General features: G+C 36.1%; 1 protein-coding gene across 1 annotated transcript; it reads left to right on the top strand.

Moving 5' to 3' along the window:
- The first annotated feature begins 564 nt into the window (after positions 1-564).
- On the top strand, positions 565-14704 carry nit2 (nitrilase family, member 2). The gene is made up of 10 exons (XM_034010593.3): positions 565-700; positions 2274-2392; positions 2939-3059; positions 3685-3773; positions 4282-4375; positions 4574-4648; positions 4977-5055; positions 5370-5468; positions 12403-12458; positions 12632-14704. Exons 1-10 carry the CDS (start codon positions 670-672, stop codon positions 12724-12726), a joined length of 858 nt encoding a protein of 285 aa, XP_033866484.2. The 5' UTR covers positions 565-669; the 3' UTR covers positions 12727-14704.
- The last annotated feature ends 1423 nt before the right edge of the window (positions 14705-16127 follow it).

The following is a 16127-nucleotide window of genomic DNA, read 5'->3' as shown; positions in this document are numbered from 1 at the left end:
CAATTGTCTAGGTTTTTTTTTTTTTTTTTTTAATGATTATTATGTTACATCTCATTAAATTATGTGTGTGGTGAATAATTTTTACATCACATTAACCATTAAGAGTAAACACCAATATAAACATATTCAATTTATTAATATATTTACGTGTCTAGATTACACGTTTGATGTAACTGATTAATATTAACTTTATTGTAACATTATACGGATTTAGTACACTATGTTTGTTTACATAATTGATTTATGTATTTAACATAGCGCTGGCAAGGCTGTTCACAGCTTCAATACAGTTTTCAACAAAAAGACTACGCAGGGATCTGATTCTGATTCAAGTGCGACTATATTCAAAATTCTAAACGGTATGCGGCTCTTTAGTGCTTTCGTCACTGACACTCACAAACATCACAATGTTGCTTAAATTATATAAATTAATAAATACATTACCTTTTTTTTATTCATGTTGAAACTTAGAGCAAAACGTTATTGTCATATTTTTTAAGTTATTTTGATAGCAAACACTAAAGACGTAACTTGGTCCTGAGGGCTTATGGGCCTTGTAGGGACGGCGAACGTCCCCTCCCAGAAGTCTTTGCTGGTTGACGTTTACTCTCTGCCCCCTGTTTCTTCAGCTACCAAATTCAGATAGTCTAGATTGAATCTAGCAGTGATATGTCTACAATAGCAAGAGCGATGACAACAAGTAAGTTACTCAGTATTTATGTAATCGTTCTAGAGCGGGACAAATTGCATGTGGAGAAATAGCCGATTTGTAACTTTACATTTTCTGACAACATTTTGCGACTTTGGTACATTGCAATTGAATACATTTCATGAGTTTAGGTTTAATTAAATTATTACGTTTACTGTATATCGAAATTTTGGACAGACTCGTTCACGTTTGTGGAATTATATTCCTGGCAAGTCTCCTATAACATTGGAAAAAATGTTGCTTTAGTGTAGCTGACTTCTTTCCAGGTCCGCATTTAATACATACAAAAAAGAAAGAAAGAAATCAAACTCACAAAAACGTGTTTCTTTGTATTTAGTAACTTACACACTAAGTAAAAACTACTCATTTATTGTTAGGTTACATTATAACATTATAGCTAGACAATCCTACAGTACAGTAGCATTGGCTTTACTTTCCCCAGTTTCCTTTTGTTTTAGAGGATTAGTAGGTACAGATAGAATACACCAAAGGAAATTATTTGTGGTGACATTACAGAGTGCACCTGTAGTTGGTTCAGACATGAGTAGCCTATGCATAAATTTGATAAAAACAAGTTTAATTATATATATTACAATCTATCAAGGATCCCTAATGTAAGGAAACTGGTTCAGAACTAGTTGATGCGTTATACAAATGAAAACGAGAAGTAGGCCTAATGCATCAGATACAGGGTCGACCTCTGGATTAGTCCCTGGTTAATGATCCCCTCTCACTAGATTTTGTGTTTGTGTTTTTATTGCGAAGCAGTTCCTCTCTTCCTTGCTCCGATTATTTTTCGTTGTAACATAGATCGTTATAAACAGCAAACACATGTAGTTTCCTGTTTCTTCATAAGGAGTAAGAAAGCAAATACTGTAAATGGAGGTTCACTGTCAAGTACATAGAGGAATAAACCAACAAACTAAATAGTTTGTTATATATATACTACTATTTGTTGGTGCCTTCAACAATCCTGAGTGGTCCTGGATTATTAAAATATTACCTTCTTTCTATAAGTCTGTCTTTAAGGAACCTGACTTTCAGTTTATCTGGAGACTCCTTGTGCTGTGCCTGAACAGGCTTGCATTCTATTCAAACTATGTGACAATGCACTGTCAGTCCCACCTATCCTCTGTCTATTCAATAGGAGAATAGGTGGGGCTAGAAGAGTTGAACTGTTACACAGTCACATAACTTAAATGAAATGATGAAGACCCGGCACTTAGGATTCTCCAGACAAGTTCAAAGCCATGTAAAGGCAGATTTAGAGACAATAACTCCATGTTGTAGAAACAGAAACCAGACCCACTCAAAACTATTGCAGGCACCATAAAATAGTATAGGAAATGCACATATAAAATACAAATGATACTTCAGTGGAACCATTTACTACCATTCAGTTATGCCTAAATCCCCATGTTTAATAAACAACATGTATTCACTTTGCAGTGGCCCCCATTAACATCCAGGCAGTCCTTAATACTTGTTACTACCCTCTGTGTCGGGCCTTACTGTTTTATTATTGGCCAGTTGAGCACAGCCTCAGTCGTGATTTCCATTTCAGAGTTCCGGCTAGCGCTTGTGCAGCTCCTGGTGTCGCCGGTGAAGTCGGAGAACCTGAGCAGAGCGCGCAGGCTGATCAAGGAGGCAGGGGGGCAGGGGGCGAAGATTGTGGCGCTGCCCGTAAGTATCACTGTGTACCTTCACTTGTTTAAGGACTGCTGGGTATAGGTCTATGAAAAATACCGCAGACCAGTTACCTAATGCACTTATGGGGGTTATCTCTAAGCTCATGTCTGTTTTTGTTTTATTACAAGATGAGGTTGATTTGACCAACCTACTGTATACCCAGCAGGGATAAGGCACAGCTGGATTTTATAGAACATTTTACAGCACCATAGAACCCCCCCTTGATTCTAGCAACCACTTATTTTTAGGGGTAATCCTAGAATAACCACAGGTAGGTGTTTGACATAGATCCGAGTGTTCAGGGCTGTACTATGCTCCAATTTAATTCAGCCGTGGCTTATCTAGGCACATAGGCTAATTGAGTTAACATGCAAGGAAATGACCCATTCTCTTCAGACAAGGTACAGTATATGCCAATTGTTATGAACAGTCTGTAAATACCCAAGATGCACCAAATGTTGATTTGTCGAGTTAAAGTGTGATCATTGTGTGTGTGTAGTGTATTTTGCATTAAAACAAATGGTTATTTCTCATGCACAGGAATGCTTCAACTCTCCATATGGCACAAACTACTTTCCTGAATATGCAGAACAAATCCCTGGGGAATCCTCACAGGTGCTGTCGGAAGTGGCAAAAGAATGTGGGGTTTATCTCATTGGAGGTGAGTTACCTAGTCAGGACACCAGGATCAGTCTTGCCTCATTAGAATCTCATCTCTCTCTCTCTAGTGTTTTTTTGGTATTGCCTCTGTGTTAGCGTTCCCCCTTCCAGCAAAATAGCTTTTGGTTTTCAGTGGATACAATTTTGGGGAAGTGAAGGTCAGCAGATGATCTCTCCCCAACATTAAAAAAATATCAAAATAGGCATGACTGTGTTGAAAAGGGTATTGCAGGGATCCCTGCAGGGCAGAAGACAGCATGATAAGTAGCAAGTTTGGTCCCAACAAAATAAGAAAATGTACGAACAAGAGGAGGCTATACGGCCCATCAGTGCACATCCTGTTCCTAGTATCTGGTTTGTACTGAACCCACCTGTGTTTAGATTCATTAGTGCGAATAGGAAACTGGAAAGCATAATCTATACACTGTACTGGATAAAGTTAATTGCATGGTCTCCCCATAGTCTTTGAATGATAAATGAAAGTGTGTGCATGTGTGCATGGACGAGGAGGGCGCGGGGGGATTCCAGTTGTAGTTCTGTGTTTTATGATCATCTTGTTGGTTTTATGTTTTTTGTGTTCTATAATAATGAGTTTCACCGTGTCTCCCTGGCTGCTCGAATCTCAGGGTCCATCCCAGAGGACGATGGAGGGAAGCTGTACAATACCTGCGCTGTGTTCGGGCCTGATGGTAACCTGCTGCTGAAGCACAGGAAGGTGTGGCGCCTTTCAAATGCAACTTCAATACAGCGCTGTACTTAATACTTTACTGTCGCTGCTGTTATAAACCACAAAAAGGGAAAGTACTTGCATTGCAAAAGCGGTTTTATTTTTGACATTTTGTTGGTCATATTTCTTTTAGTGTTGACTAAACGTTTGTCTCACAAATATACAACCCTGGCACTGTTGGAGTCTCTCTATCATTTTGTTCAGCAGCTCAATTAGCATTTTTTTCTCCCATTTATGAACTAAACCAGAACCACCTGGTTTATAAACCAGTTTCAAAGTCTCGTAAAATACTCTTCACAAAGCAAGTGTTGAAGAAACAAATTGACATTTGTTTATGACATTTTCAATCAAATTTCATCAAGTTTCTCAAATCAGAATGAAGGTGATATTGTTTCGTGAACTCCTCAGACAGGTAATATTGATTTGGTTGCTTGAAAAGGTTGTTTGAAAATTGCCTTGTGTTTCATGAGCGTGATCTCCTATCCCCTCTGAACAGATCCACTTGTTTGACATAGATGTTCCAGGGAAGATCCGCTTCCAGGAGTCGGAAACACTCAGCCCTGGCAGCACCTTCTCCACCTTCGATACGCGTAAGAGACTGACACTGATTCTGTTCCCGAGGATACCAATACTGGGATAAAAACACACTTTCATATATTGCAGTTTACATTTGCATTCTGTAGTTTGAGTTTATTTTGTATCCAGTTTTATACAGGATGTGTGTGTGTTTAGTGGAACTGTAATAATAATAATAATAATAATAATGATGATGATTTGTTATTTTTTAGCTTTCTGTAAGATTGGAGTTGGGATCTGCTATGATATCCGGTTTGCTGAGCTGGCTCAGATCTACACCAAGAAAGGTGAGAGGAACTAACACACAAATATATATATAGAAAGGGGTCGTAATGAATCTCTGCTGTGAGGTTATGGCAGCTGTTTCTAATTTTATGTACAAGCCCAGTGTGTTTTTTGATCATCCTAGATTAGTAGCACACGTTGTATTGTTGAAAAAAGACTTTCAGTTGTTGCCAACTTATCCATAGCTATTTTAAACATACTAAAATGAATTTGCACAAATCTAAAAACATTAACTATGAATCCATAACTATAGCCTCATAACCTGCCCTCAGATCTAGTACATAACCCTGAACATCACTTTCTCATTAGGTTCCTTCTTTTCTGTTTCAGGATGCCAGTTGCTGGTGTATCCAGGGGCCTTCAACATGACAACGGGACCAGCCCACTGGGAGCTACTGCAGAGGGGGAGGTCAGTCAAAGAAAAGAAAAATACAACTGATTTGATGAGCATCAGTACCTACAAAAGGATGTTTTGCTGCTGAGCTGGGTTGAGTGCACAGTGGCTGCCTATACCAACTCTTAAAATACTGTATATTGCAGTGTAAAAAAGCTGTCTTCAGTAGTTAACCAGACAAGCTGACTCTTGTTTGCTCAATAACAGATGTACAAGCACTGACCACATTATATCATAATCATAATAATAATTGATAGAAATTGGGGTTGGCATCTTGATCATGCTTGCAAACAGGCTGGACGAACACATTCTGTATTTCCTCTCTGCAGAGCTGTTGATAACCAGGTGTATGTTGCCACGGCTTCACCAGCAAGGGATGACAAGGCCTCCTACACAGCCTGGGGCCACAGCACTGTAGTCAGCCCATGGTAAGTGTCCTGATTTAGATCTTAATATTTATTTTATAGTAAATGGATTTAGTGCTTTCTTCTTTAAAGTCAGTTACCTCAATCGGCAATCATTCACCCAGATGGAATGGCTGATTGCTTGAAGGTGTCTTTGATAGCCTTTATGGTGCTTGATATAGTTCACACTACACACAAACGTGTGAGCTAATGATTTAATCCATCACAGTCCACACTTAGAGGTATAAGTACTGCAGTTAGTCTCTGGGGGTATCTTGCATTAATGAGTAATATATTATTGTACTGTATGCATAACTGTCAACATAGTCTAGTAAGCTGAATGCCTTATACATGAAAATACAAGTGGCCCAGTATTCCCCTGTGAGCATATTGTCCATATCATACCTTCACTACGGAGTGGGCAGTTGGTCACCATTATATATATATTTTTTTTTTTTTTTGTCATTTATATTTTAGTAGGATTTTTCATAACAATAACAGGATTTTCATCTCCTACAATTACATAAAATTATGTAAAATTACAACTGTATAATTCATTAACCATACAGCCAAGCATTAATAAATAAATAAAATACATGCAGTGATCTCTAATCTGTCGATAATAAATAAGCAGTTACTTCATACCAGAGATGGGAAAACTCTGAAAATGTATCCAGATAGAAAAAGTAAATTTTTTCAAGTGTTAGGGCTTCTAATGCCAAATTTTGCCATAATAGTATAGGGTCAGTATCATTCCAACTAAAAAAGGATAGCTTTTTTAGCAAGAATGAGTAGACCAAGAATTAATTTGCGTTCTGAAAAGAAAGACGTAGATCAGAGGTATCTGCAAGTATTGCTAGTTTAGGGGACATTCTTATATTGGCATTAAATATATTATTTACATGAAAGAATATATCTTTCCAAAATATTGAAACTTTTGTGCAATACCAAATTAAATATAATATATCAGAGTGATCTTTGCCACATCTCCAGCATGAAGAATTATCTGACAGCTTACAATTGTGTAACTTGGAGGGTGTAAACATTATGCAGTATTTTATATTGAATTGAACACAATTTAGCATTTTGTGAGGATGATTTGACATTTTTATTGATCAATCTCTATGCATTATTGCTGAACTCTGTTTTCAAAACACTTTCCCAGTAAGCTTTTAAAGAGCCATCAAAGTCAATTTGACTATCTTGAAACAATTTATATCATTTTGAAACAAATTTATGTGCATTCTTAGAATCAGATAAAAATGGTTCCAATTTGGTAATTTGTGGACGACAAGGTTTCCTTTTTATATAGTTTAGAAAAAGTAGATTTAATATATATAAATGAATTACTTCTATTTTACTTTGAGAGGGTAAGGATTTATCAATAAAAGTTAAAATGGGGTTATTCCATATACTTGAGGATCGATAAATTGTTCTCATATCATTGAGTTCAAACATTGCTTTCTTTAGAATATGATTTGGAAATCTAAACGATATGTATTTCTGTAAAGATGGTGGGGGTTCATGAAAACTCTTTTATTTGAGGTGAAAGGGTTTAACAGCTTGTTGTAAAATATCAAACCATAATGAGAGTTAAAAGCTGATAGGATAAATAGTACCAATATAAATTTGGCACCTTTAGACCACCCCTACTGTAGTGATTAATATTTGTTTTTATTTGATTCTTGGTTTCTTGTATGCCCATATAAACTTTGTAAATAATGAATTTATATATTTAAAGATGGACATAGGTACAAGGATAGGAAGCATAGCCAGCATAAGATACCTCGTTTTAAAACCATCGCTTAAAAACAAAACAAACAAACAAACAAAAAAAACATTCAACATATCCACGTGACTCGTCTTCGATACCATGTGTTACCATAGTTACCATTGTACGTATTTTGTCATTTCTGTGCTTCCATTACTGTGCTGTTTATGTACCATGCTGACACAGTATGGAAATAGTAGTAGTCAGTTGGGGAACTATTATTATTATTATTATTATTATTATTATTATTATTATTATTATTTATTTCTGTCTGCTAAAAAATAAATAATAATAATAATAATAATAATAATAATAATAACAACTATCATCATTTTAAGAACTTCTAATCTGCCCCATAATGAAAGGGGGGGAGGCTATCTAACTTTCTAGTTTTATTTCAATCTTATGAATTAATGATTTGTATTGACCATTTCTTTAATGTTATTTTGAACTGTAACTCCTAAATATTTAAGGCCTATTTTAGGCCACCGAAAGGGGTATTATTATTATTATTTTTTATTTATTTATTTATTTATTTATTTATTAACAGATGCCCTTATCCAGAGCGACTTACAATTGTTACAAGATATCACATTATTTTTATATACAATTACATTATTTTTTACACATTATTTTTACATACAATTACCCATTTATACAGTTGGGTTTTTTTTTTTTACTGGAGCAATCTAGGTAACGTACCTTGCTCAAGGGTACAGCAGCAGTGTCCCCTACCTGGGATTGAACCAGGTATTATAATTATAATTGGTATTATAATCGGAAGTAAAACAAGATTTGGAGATTGGAAGTGCTTCAGATTTTGCCCAATTCATTTTATAACCTGAGTAAATGTTATATTTATTAATAATTTCCATTAGGTTCGTGAGGATTTATACAGGTGTGTAATATGTCAGCTGCATATAGCATAATTTTTGATGAATATCTACCTTGCCAAATTCCTTGTACACCCTCAGACTGTCAAATTAAATAGCAGTGGTGAGAGGGGGCAACCTTGTCTTGTGCCACGTTGCAACAAGAAAGGAGATGACATGGCATTTCCAGTGAAAACTGTTGCTTCAGGATTAGAATATAAGATTTTTACCCAGTTAAGAAAGCTACAACCAAATCCCATTTTAGTCATTGTCTCAAAAAGGAAGTTCCATTCAACTCTATTGAAAGCTTTCTCAGTGTCTAAAGAAAGGGCCATTGCTGGAACTTAAGTGTTTTTATGACTATCAAATACTGCTAACAGTTGCCTAATATTATCTACAGCAAATCTATTTTTTATAAACCCTTTCTGATCAACACAAATGATCTTACCAATACATTTGGTTAATCGGTTGGTAAGAATTCTTGCTAGGACCTTACAATCAGTTTGCAATAAGGACATTGGCCTGTAACTTTGACATTCTTGTGGATCCTTATTAGGTTTAAGAAGTAATGATATAATTGCAGTATTCATTGAAGGTGGACGCTTACCTTCCAGGAAAGATGAGGTAAAGGTTTTAAGAAGAACAGGTGCTACTAGTTCCTTAAAAGTTTGAAAAAAACTCAGAAGTGTATCCATCTTGGCCTGGAGATTTATTAGAATGGAGGGAGTCAATAGCTGAGATTTATTTCTAACAAATTCATTGGTGAATTAAGCATATTTTTCTTCTTCAGTTAAGGAATCTAATTTTATTTTATCTAGGAATATCTGTATGCTTTTAACATCTTTCTTGGATTCTGAGGTATATCATTTCTTGTAAAAATTCTCTATTGTGCTATTAATTTGTTTTGGTTCCGTAGTAATTTCACCTGTAGGAAGCTTAAGTGAAGGGATGATCTAGGATTCTTCCAATTGTTTCAATGAATATGAACATAACATAAAACCTGCTTTTAATTGTTTTAAGAGGGAAGACTTCTTTATCAGTTAGAAGATTATTCAATTGGAATTTTAGTTGTATAAGTCTAGAATATTGTGTAGAACTAGAGCTCCTTCTAAATAAACATTCTGCCTGTTTAATTGAATCTTCTAACTGTTCTGTTCTTTCTTTTTGGTTGATGTAAAAGCTATCATTTTACCTCGAATATAACATTTAAGGGTATCCCTAATGATCCCTTGAGATGCTTCACCATTGCTATTTAATTCTAAGAATTATTTTATTTGTTTATCTATATTTTCAACAAAGGTTGGGTCATTAACAAGAGAATTATTGAATCGCCATCTGCTAAGGTTTTTAATTGGGTTGTCAGTAAAGAAAAAGGTTGATGTAACAGGGGCATGGTCTGAAATCTCAGTGGTTTCAATGGTGGCATCACACATATATTGTAGTCAATTCTAGCAAAGGATTGGTGCACAGCAGAGAAAAATGTAAAGTCTTTACCAGTTGGATTAAAAACTCTCCAAACATCAAGTAAATTAAGCTCTTCAACCAGGTTATTTAATATTTGAGTTGATTTACTAAAATCCTGTGGTCTTTTTGAAGTTCTGTCAATAAAGTTATCCATCGCTGCATTGAAGTCACCACCCAGTATCAAAGGAAGATCAATCCAGTCATTGAATGAGTTAATAATGAAATTAAAGAAATGAGTTTGTGTTATGTTAGGGGCATAAACACTAGCTGTGTCTAATTCTTTACCTCCAAACTCAGCACAAATTGCTAAGAATCTACCACCTTTATCTTGTTTACGATCAAATATTTGAATATGTTTTTTATTAATTAAAATAAGAACTCCTCTTGACGAAGAAGTGTATGAGGAGTGTAGTGCTGTACCCACCCACCTTTTTTGTAATTGAATTACTTCTGATTCAATCAGATAAGACTCCTGAATTAAGGCTATATCACATTTTAGTCTTGACAGATAACTCGGGACATTATAGCATTTTAGAGGGTTGTTAAAGCACTTAACATTCCAAAAGAACACTTTCAGCTTTTTAGACCCAGATCAACTACTCATTGAGAAATATTAAGAATATTAGAGAGATTAATATAACGATATAAACCTGTTGTTAAAGCCAAATAAGATACAATGTTATTAAAAGATACAATTGCTGAAAGGTTGTAATAATTTAAACAAATATTTAATAATCTAATTTGTAGAAGAAACTGTATATTTGTTAACTTTTTACCAATCAAAAAGAGATCAATTGTGTTAGTAGGAGATGACAAAAAAATAAAAAAAACAGGACAGAACAGAGAGAACATAACGAGACAAGACAGTGAATGTGAAAAAGTAATGTAAAAGGATACAATATACAGAAAAATCTGAACATCGCCGATTGGTCGTGACATCTTACTCAAAACGAGTCCCAACAGATTCGAAAGGATTAAAGTAGAGAAGAAAAAATAAAAAAATAAAGATAAAGATAAAAACTGTCTGTAACTAAAATCAATATCAGCAAAGCATAGTCTGAACCGATAACTAAAATGAGATTTTAAAAAATATATATAAAATAGGCCCTAATGTTAAGATACAAGAATACACCTTTCTTATAATCTTCAATCAGAAATGCTAAAATAGAAAATATCAAACGTTTTACTACACCGGTATGGTAGGTATGTAATGTAGAAATATGCATTTTGAGCTACTGTAGATATGTAAAAGTAAATTTCACTATTAAAATTCATATAATTAGCCAATTTTCCCCAGATAAATAAATAAATTGATAAGCTAAATAAATAGATAACTATATGATAGTCATTTATGGTAGGTAGGTACTATATAAAATATGCATATTGAACTACTGTAGATTTATAAAAGTAAATGCTCACTATTAGAAGTTCATATAATTAGCGAGTTTTCCCCAGATAAATAAATTGATAAGCTCAATAAATAGATAACTATAAGATAGACATTGACAGTAGGTATGTACTATATAAAACATGCATATTGAACTACTATAGATTTATAGAAGAAAATTTAATTATTCAGAGGTCATATAATTAGCCAGTTTCCCCAAATAAATAAATAAGCTAAATAGATAGATAGATAGATAACAATAATATAAACCATTTCCAAGGATATAACATAACGTATAAACGCTGTGGTATATCTTAAATACCAGGTCAGTTGCAGGTGTTGTTTTCCATTTTAAAGTATTCCCATCTTTCAAATTACAAGGTTCTAACACATTTTCCAGAATGTTCAAGTCAATTTGGTGTAATGTAAGCTAGCTATTCATTGCTGCATTTCTTGGGTATCCTGGTCCTTCAGAATAAAGTTAAAGTTGACACGGAGAAAGTCTTTCACCTCTTCAAACGTTTTCAGTAGAACAGTGCTGTTTTTGTATGTCACTTTCAGTGTTGCAGGATATAGCAGACCATATCACACTCCTTTTTCTTTTAGGAATCTCCTTGCTGGTGTAAGTTTGGAGCGTTTCATCTGAAGTTCAGCCGAGTAGTCCTGAAAAAACAGAAATTCTATGTCCCTTGTAGGTAAAATCTGGGATGCTTCTTGCTAGGTTCAGTGTTTTTTGTTGGTCTGGAAAACGCAAAAGCCTGACAACAATTGAGCACAGTCTTCCTCCATCTCTAGGTTTAGGCTCGAGGTGCTTTGTGCGCTCTTTCAATTTCAGTAGGTCTTCCAGTTTCCACTTTTTCCTTCCCGTACAAGTCACAAAATAGATTCTTCACAAATTCAGAACAGTTATTTCCCTCAGCTGATTCAGAAACACCGACTATGCGCATATTATTCCTCTTGTTTCTGTTTTCTTGGTCTTGTAATTTCATATGTGTCTTTTGTAGCTCCATTTGTAAATTGTGAACATTGTTTCCCATTGATATTATATTATTCTAGACCTGAAATGCGAGTTTCAGCTTCAGCAGTTCGTTTTCTGACAGCAGCAACCCGTTCATGAAATTTTAGTTGACTCTCGAGAACTTTCTTGAGCATATCTTTGATGCCAGCTAACTCCTGCATTATGCTTGAATATTCTGAGGAGAGAGAGCCGGCGTCATCTTGTGTCAGAGTCGGAGAGTTGGGTTTAGATCTTTTTTTAGCAGATTTTTCAATTCTTGCGTCCAGAATTGGTTTCGCGTTGTTCCCTGCCATCTCAGTGGATAACAGATAACTTATGCTGAGTGCTTTATAAGATTTTAAATGAAATATGAAAGACTCTTAAAGGGAGCTCACTCCCGACGCATCATGTGACCTCCTTTATTTATTTTTCTTTAAATGACCTCATTGTGTTCCCCTTCGTTTCAGGGGGGACGTGGTAGCGAAAGCTGGCTCAGAGGAGACCATTGTGTATGCAGATATTGGTGAGTAGCTTGGAGCTGTTGTGGTCCACATGCACTCCATCACACTGGGAAAGTCTCCTTATCTTCACTTTAATGTACACTTTGCTTTTTGGTGGGATGTTTTGTTTAAAATGGGTGTGTTTTAGCAACAATTGACTATAAGTTAAGACCCTGTCCTTCACCTCTTGTTCCAGATCTGCAGTATCTCACTGAGGTTCGCCAGCAGATTCCTATCCACACTCAGAAGCGTCATGATCTCTACAGTGTCAGCGCTGTGCAAGAGCGCTAGTTCTGGACAGTTCTGAAAAGTTTGCTTCAGATTCATGGCACACAATCTGGACAAAGATAAAGAAGTTTTATAAAGTGTCAGAGGAATTCAACTCCTCAGATTTTCAGCATCTGTATGCACCAGTGCAGTGGGATTGGTTCTTAACTGATGATGGGTGAGGCTGTGGTAATGATGATCATTAGATTTTTATGGCCAATCAATCCCCTGTTCAACCTATGTGTTGCTGCATAGTACTTCTCAGTCAGTTCTAAAGCAGCTAGATAATTCCTGTTTGGCTGCAGGACCTAACTAATGGTGCTCACACAAGTATGAGTGATACTTTTAGCATCCCCGGGGGCATCAAAGGGATTGTCATATCGGATGGTTTGTACACATAAATTAAAATGGAAATGTTAAAAAGATCAGTGGCACTGCAATGGTTATACTGGACATCACCTATAGTGGACATGTATTGAGAGAGTCGTAGAATACATCTGTATACCACCTATAGACACCATGTCAACCCTTACGGTTTGTAATGTATCATTGATAGGGCCAGAAGTTAAACCAACGTGTGTAGGGTTTTAAAACATCTTGAATAAGTTAAACAAAGTCTTTATTCAATTGTTTCAACAGAGTGGTTTTATTCCAAAAAGTCTTCACAGCATTACAGTACAATGAAAAAAGTACTGGGTAACTCTTCAACGGCACTGAGAATTAAAAAGAGCCTTCCCAAAGCAGTTGATTTTTATACAGACAATCAAACCAGCATTCATTAACATATACCCTATTACATAGTGCTAACATCCCAGACTTACCCAGTAAAAGCTAACTAATTACCATACTACTGTGTTTTGTTTTTTTTTAAACCTATAGTCCCGGTGTCTTTTTATCTTACATATACAATATCATACATGCATACATGCATGCATGCATGGATGGACTGGCATCAGCAAGGAAGATCCATGCCTAGGTTTAGTATATTTGATAGAGTAGGGTCCAAATAATCTAAAAACGGTTGCAAAATTCTCAAAAAGAAATCTAGTTTACTGTGAAGCTCACTTGTAAGCCTTTCCAGTGGAAGTAACTTCAAAATACTCTGATACCATAAGGAAAGTGAAGGAGCTGAATTTGATATCCATAGTTGTAATATTGACTTTCTGGTTGCGTACAATAATATATCAAACAACCTAACCCTGTGAGGCTCAGTTATATCCTCAAAATTGGCTGCCAAAAGGCAGTGGAGTGGAGTAAGCCCTGTTGGATGCCCAAGTATTTTACTAATTTCTTCCTTTACATTGTCCCAAAAGTGCATGATAGTTGGACATGTCCAGAAGAGATGTATGGAAGTGCCAGTTTCTGTGTTACATTTAGGGCATGCCGGAGATATCTTAGGATCAAACTTGCTTCTAAAAAGTGGGTTCCAATGCATTTTATGAAGAATTTTAAATTGTGTTTCTCTTGTGTTTTTACCCTTGTTACTTATCATATGTAGAGTATTTCCTACTATTGACTCCCAAGTATCATCATCTATGTCCAATGACAAGCCATTTTGCAAACTCATCCTATTACCATCAGCATTAGCATTACAGTTGGAATTGAGAGAATTAGAAATCGAGGAGATTAATTTTAGTGGCTTTCAGTATGATTTTTTACAGAAAGTTAACTTTAGGGGTGTGTGTGGTCTGATTATTGAGATTCCTTAAGATAAAATGCCTTATCTGTAGATATCTAAATAAATGAGAATTTGACAAGTTAAATTGTTTTCTTTAATAGTTTCAAATGAAAGAAAAGTATCTTTGTTAAATAATGTCAATAATTGTGTGAGGCCTCTGCCATGCCAGTCCCCAAATACTGGATCTTGGAGGGATGGTGGGAAATCAGGGTTATTTGCTAGAGGGGCTAGTAAAGAGAAGTGTTCCTTCATCTTAAAAAAATATTTTAATAGTATGCCATGTAAGTAATGTATTCCAGATAATAAAATTACTTTTAAGCTCTAGCATGTTTTTTTTCTTATAGTTAACAAATGGAATATATCTAAGTTCCAATGAGCCACTGCCATCAGACTCTAGATCCAACCAGGTGGAATCAGGATCCTCCCTAACCCATTCACAGATGTATCTGAGCTGTGTAGCCCAGTGATAAAATCTAATACTGGGTACAGCCAGACCTCCTTTATTGGTGGGAAGCTGAAGTTTATCCTCATTCTTACTTTTTTACCGTGCCATATCAAGCTAGTAAACATTTGCAGATACTCCAAAGAACACCACCTCATCTGTGAAGCATGGTGGAGGTAATGTTATGGCCTGGGCATGCATGGCTGCCTCTGAAAATGGCTCACTCGTCTTTATTGATGGTGTAACTAATGACGGCATCAGCAGAATGAATTCTGAAGTTTACAGAAACATTTTGTCTGCTAATGTAGAAGAAAATGCTTCCATACTTATTGGGCGGCGCTTCACCATGCAGCATGACAATAACCCAAAACATATGGCCAATGCAACCAAGGAGTTCATCAGGAGAAAAAAAGTGGAAAATCTTAGATCGACCAAGTCAATCTCCAGATCTGAATCCAATTGAGCATGCATTTTACATACTGAAGAAAAAATTAAAGTCAGAACACCCCAAGAATAGACAATAACTCAAAATGACTGCAGCAAAGGCTTGGCAAAGCATCTCAAATAGTTTAGAGTTTAGTGAGCTCAATGGGTCGCAGACTTCATGCAGTTATTGCCTCAAGGGGATATGCAACCAAATACTGACTTTTACACCCTGAAAGTTACTTAAAGTGAATGTGTCCCAATACTTATGGTCACTTGAAATAAGTCGGTTGAACACAAAGTATGTTTTTGTTCTAATATGATCAAATGATTGCATGGAATTACCCAAAAATAAAACATATTATTGTACTTATTATTCATATTAATCTCATGATTACAAGTACAAATTCCTTGACTGTGAAGCAAAAATAACAGGTTAGACCTCGCTGTCCCAATACCTTCGGAGGGCACTGTATATGTTAGCCTTTAGGCGTAATTCGGGGGATGACGTAGAGGGCTCTCTCCCGCTTTGCGCTGCTTTTTTTTCTTATCCTATATCCTTTTCTTTAGCCAGTCTTACCTTCCCTCCGTGGCGTCCTGCCCGGTAACGTCCGCCGATCTCTTCCGGGTGGAAGCTGATCCCAGTTCAGCCTCATTTAGTATTTCCAGCCAATCACACAATGCAGCGCTCGCCTCGTCAATTATTAGGGCATGGCCAGCGCTGCTCCACGTATGTTATTGGCTGCCCCTCCTGTCTATCTCGCTCTCTTTTTCTGCTTTAACCCAGCACTATTTCCGCTTCCTTGTCTGTGTTTGTTTTTTGTTCCTCCTCCCCACCTCTGCTCCTTTCTATATCGCACTGTCCGCACAGGGCTCCCTCAG

The sequence above is a fragment of the Acipenser ruthenus genome, chromosome 8 (assembly GCF_902713425.1).
Source record: "Acipenser ruthenus chromosome 8, fAciRut3.2 maternal haplotype, whole genome shotgun sequence".
NCBI lineage: Eukaryota > Metazoa > Chordata > Actinopteri > Acipenseriformes > Acipenseridae > Acipenser > Acipenser ruthenus.
Note: the sequence above shows the minus strand (reverse complement) of the source record. Positions and strands in the feature narration are given on the sequence as shown.

Excerpts from the sequence above, each read along its gene's own strand:
- nit2 (XM_034010593.3), top strand. The coding sequence starts at position 670 with ATGTCTACAATAGCAAGAGCGATGACAACAA. Across the intron at positions 3,060-3,684 it reads TGGGGTTTATCTCATTGGAG|GGTCCATCCCAGAGGACGAT; the intron begins GTGAGTTACCTA and ends CTCGAATCTCAG. Across the intron at positions 4,376-4,573 it reads CTTCTCCACCTTCGATACGC|CTTTCTGTAAGATTGGAGTT; the intron begins GTAAGAGACTGA and ends GTTATTTTTTAG.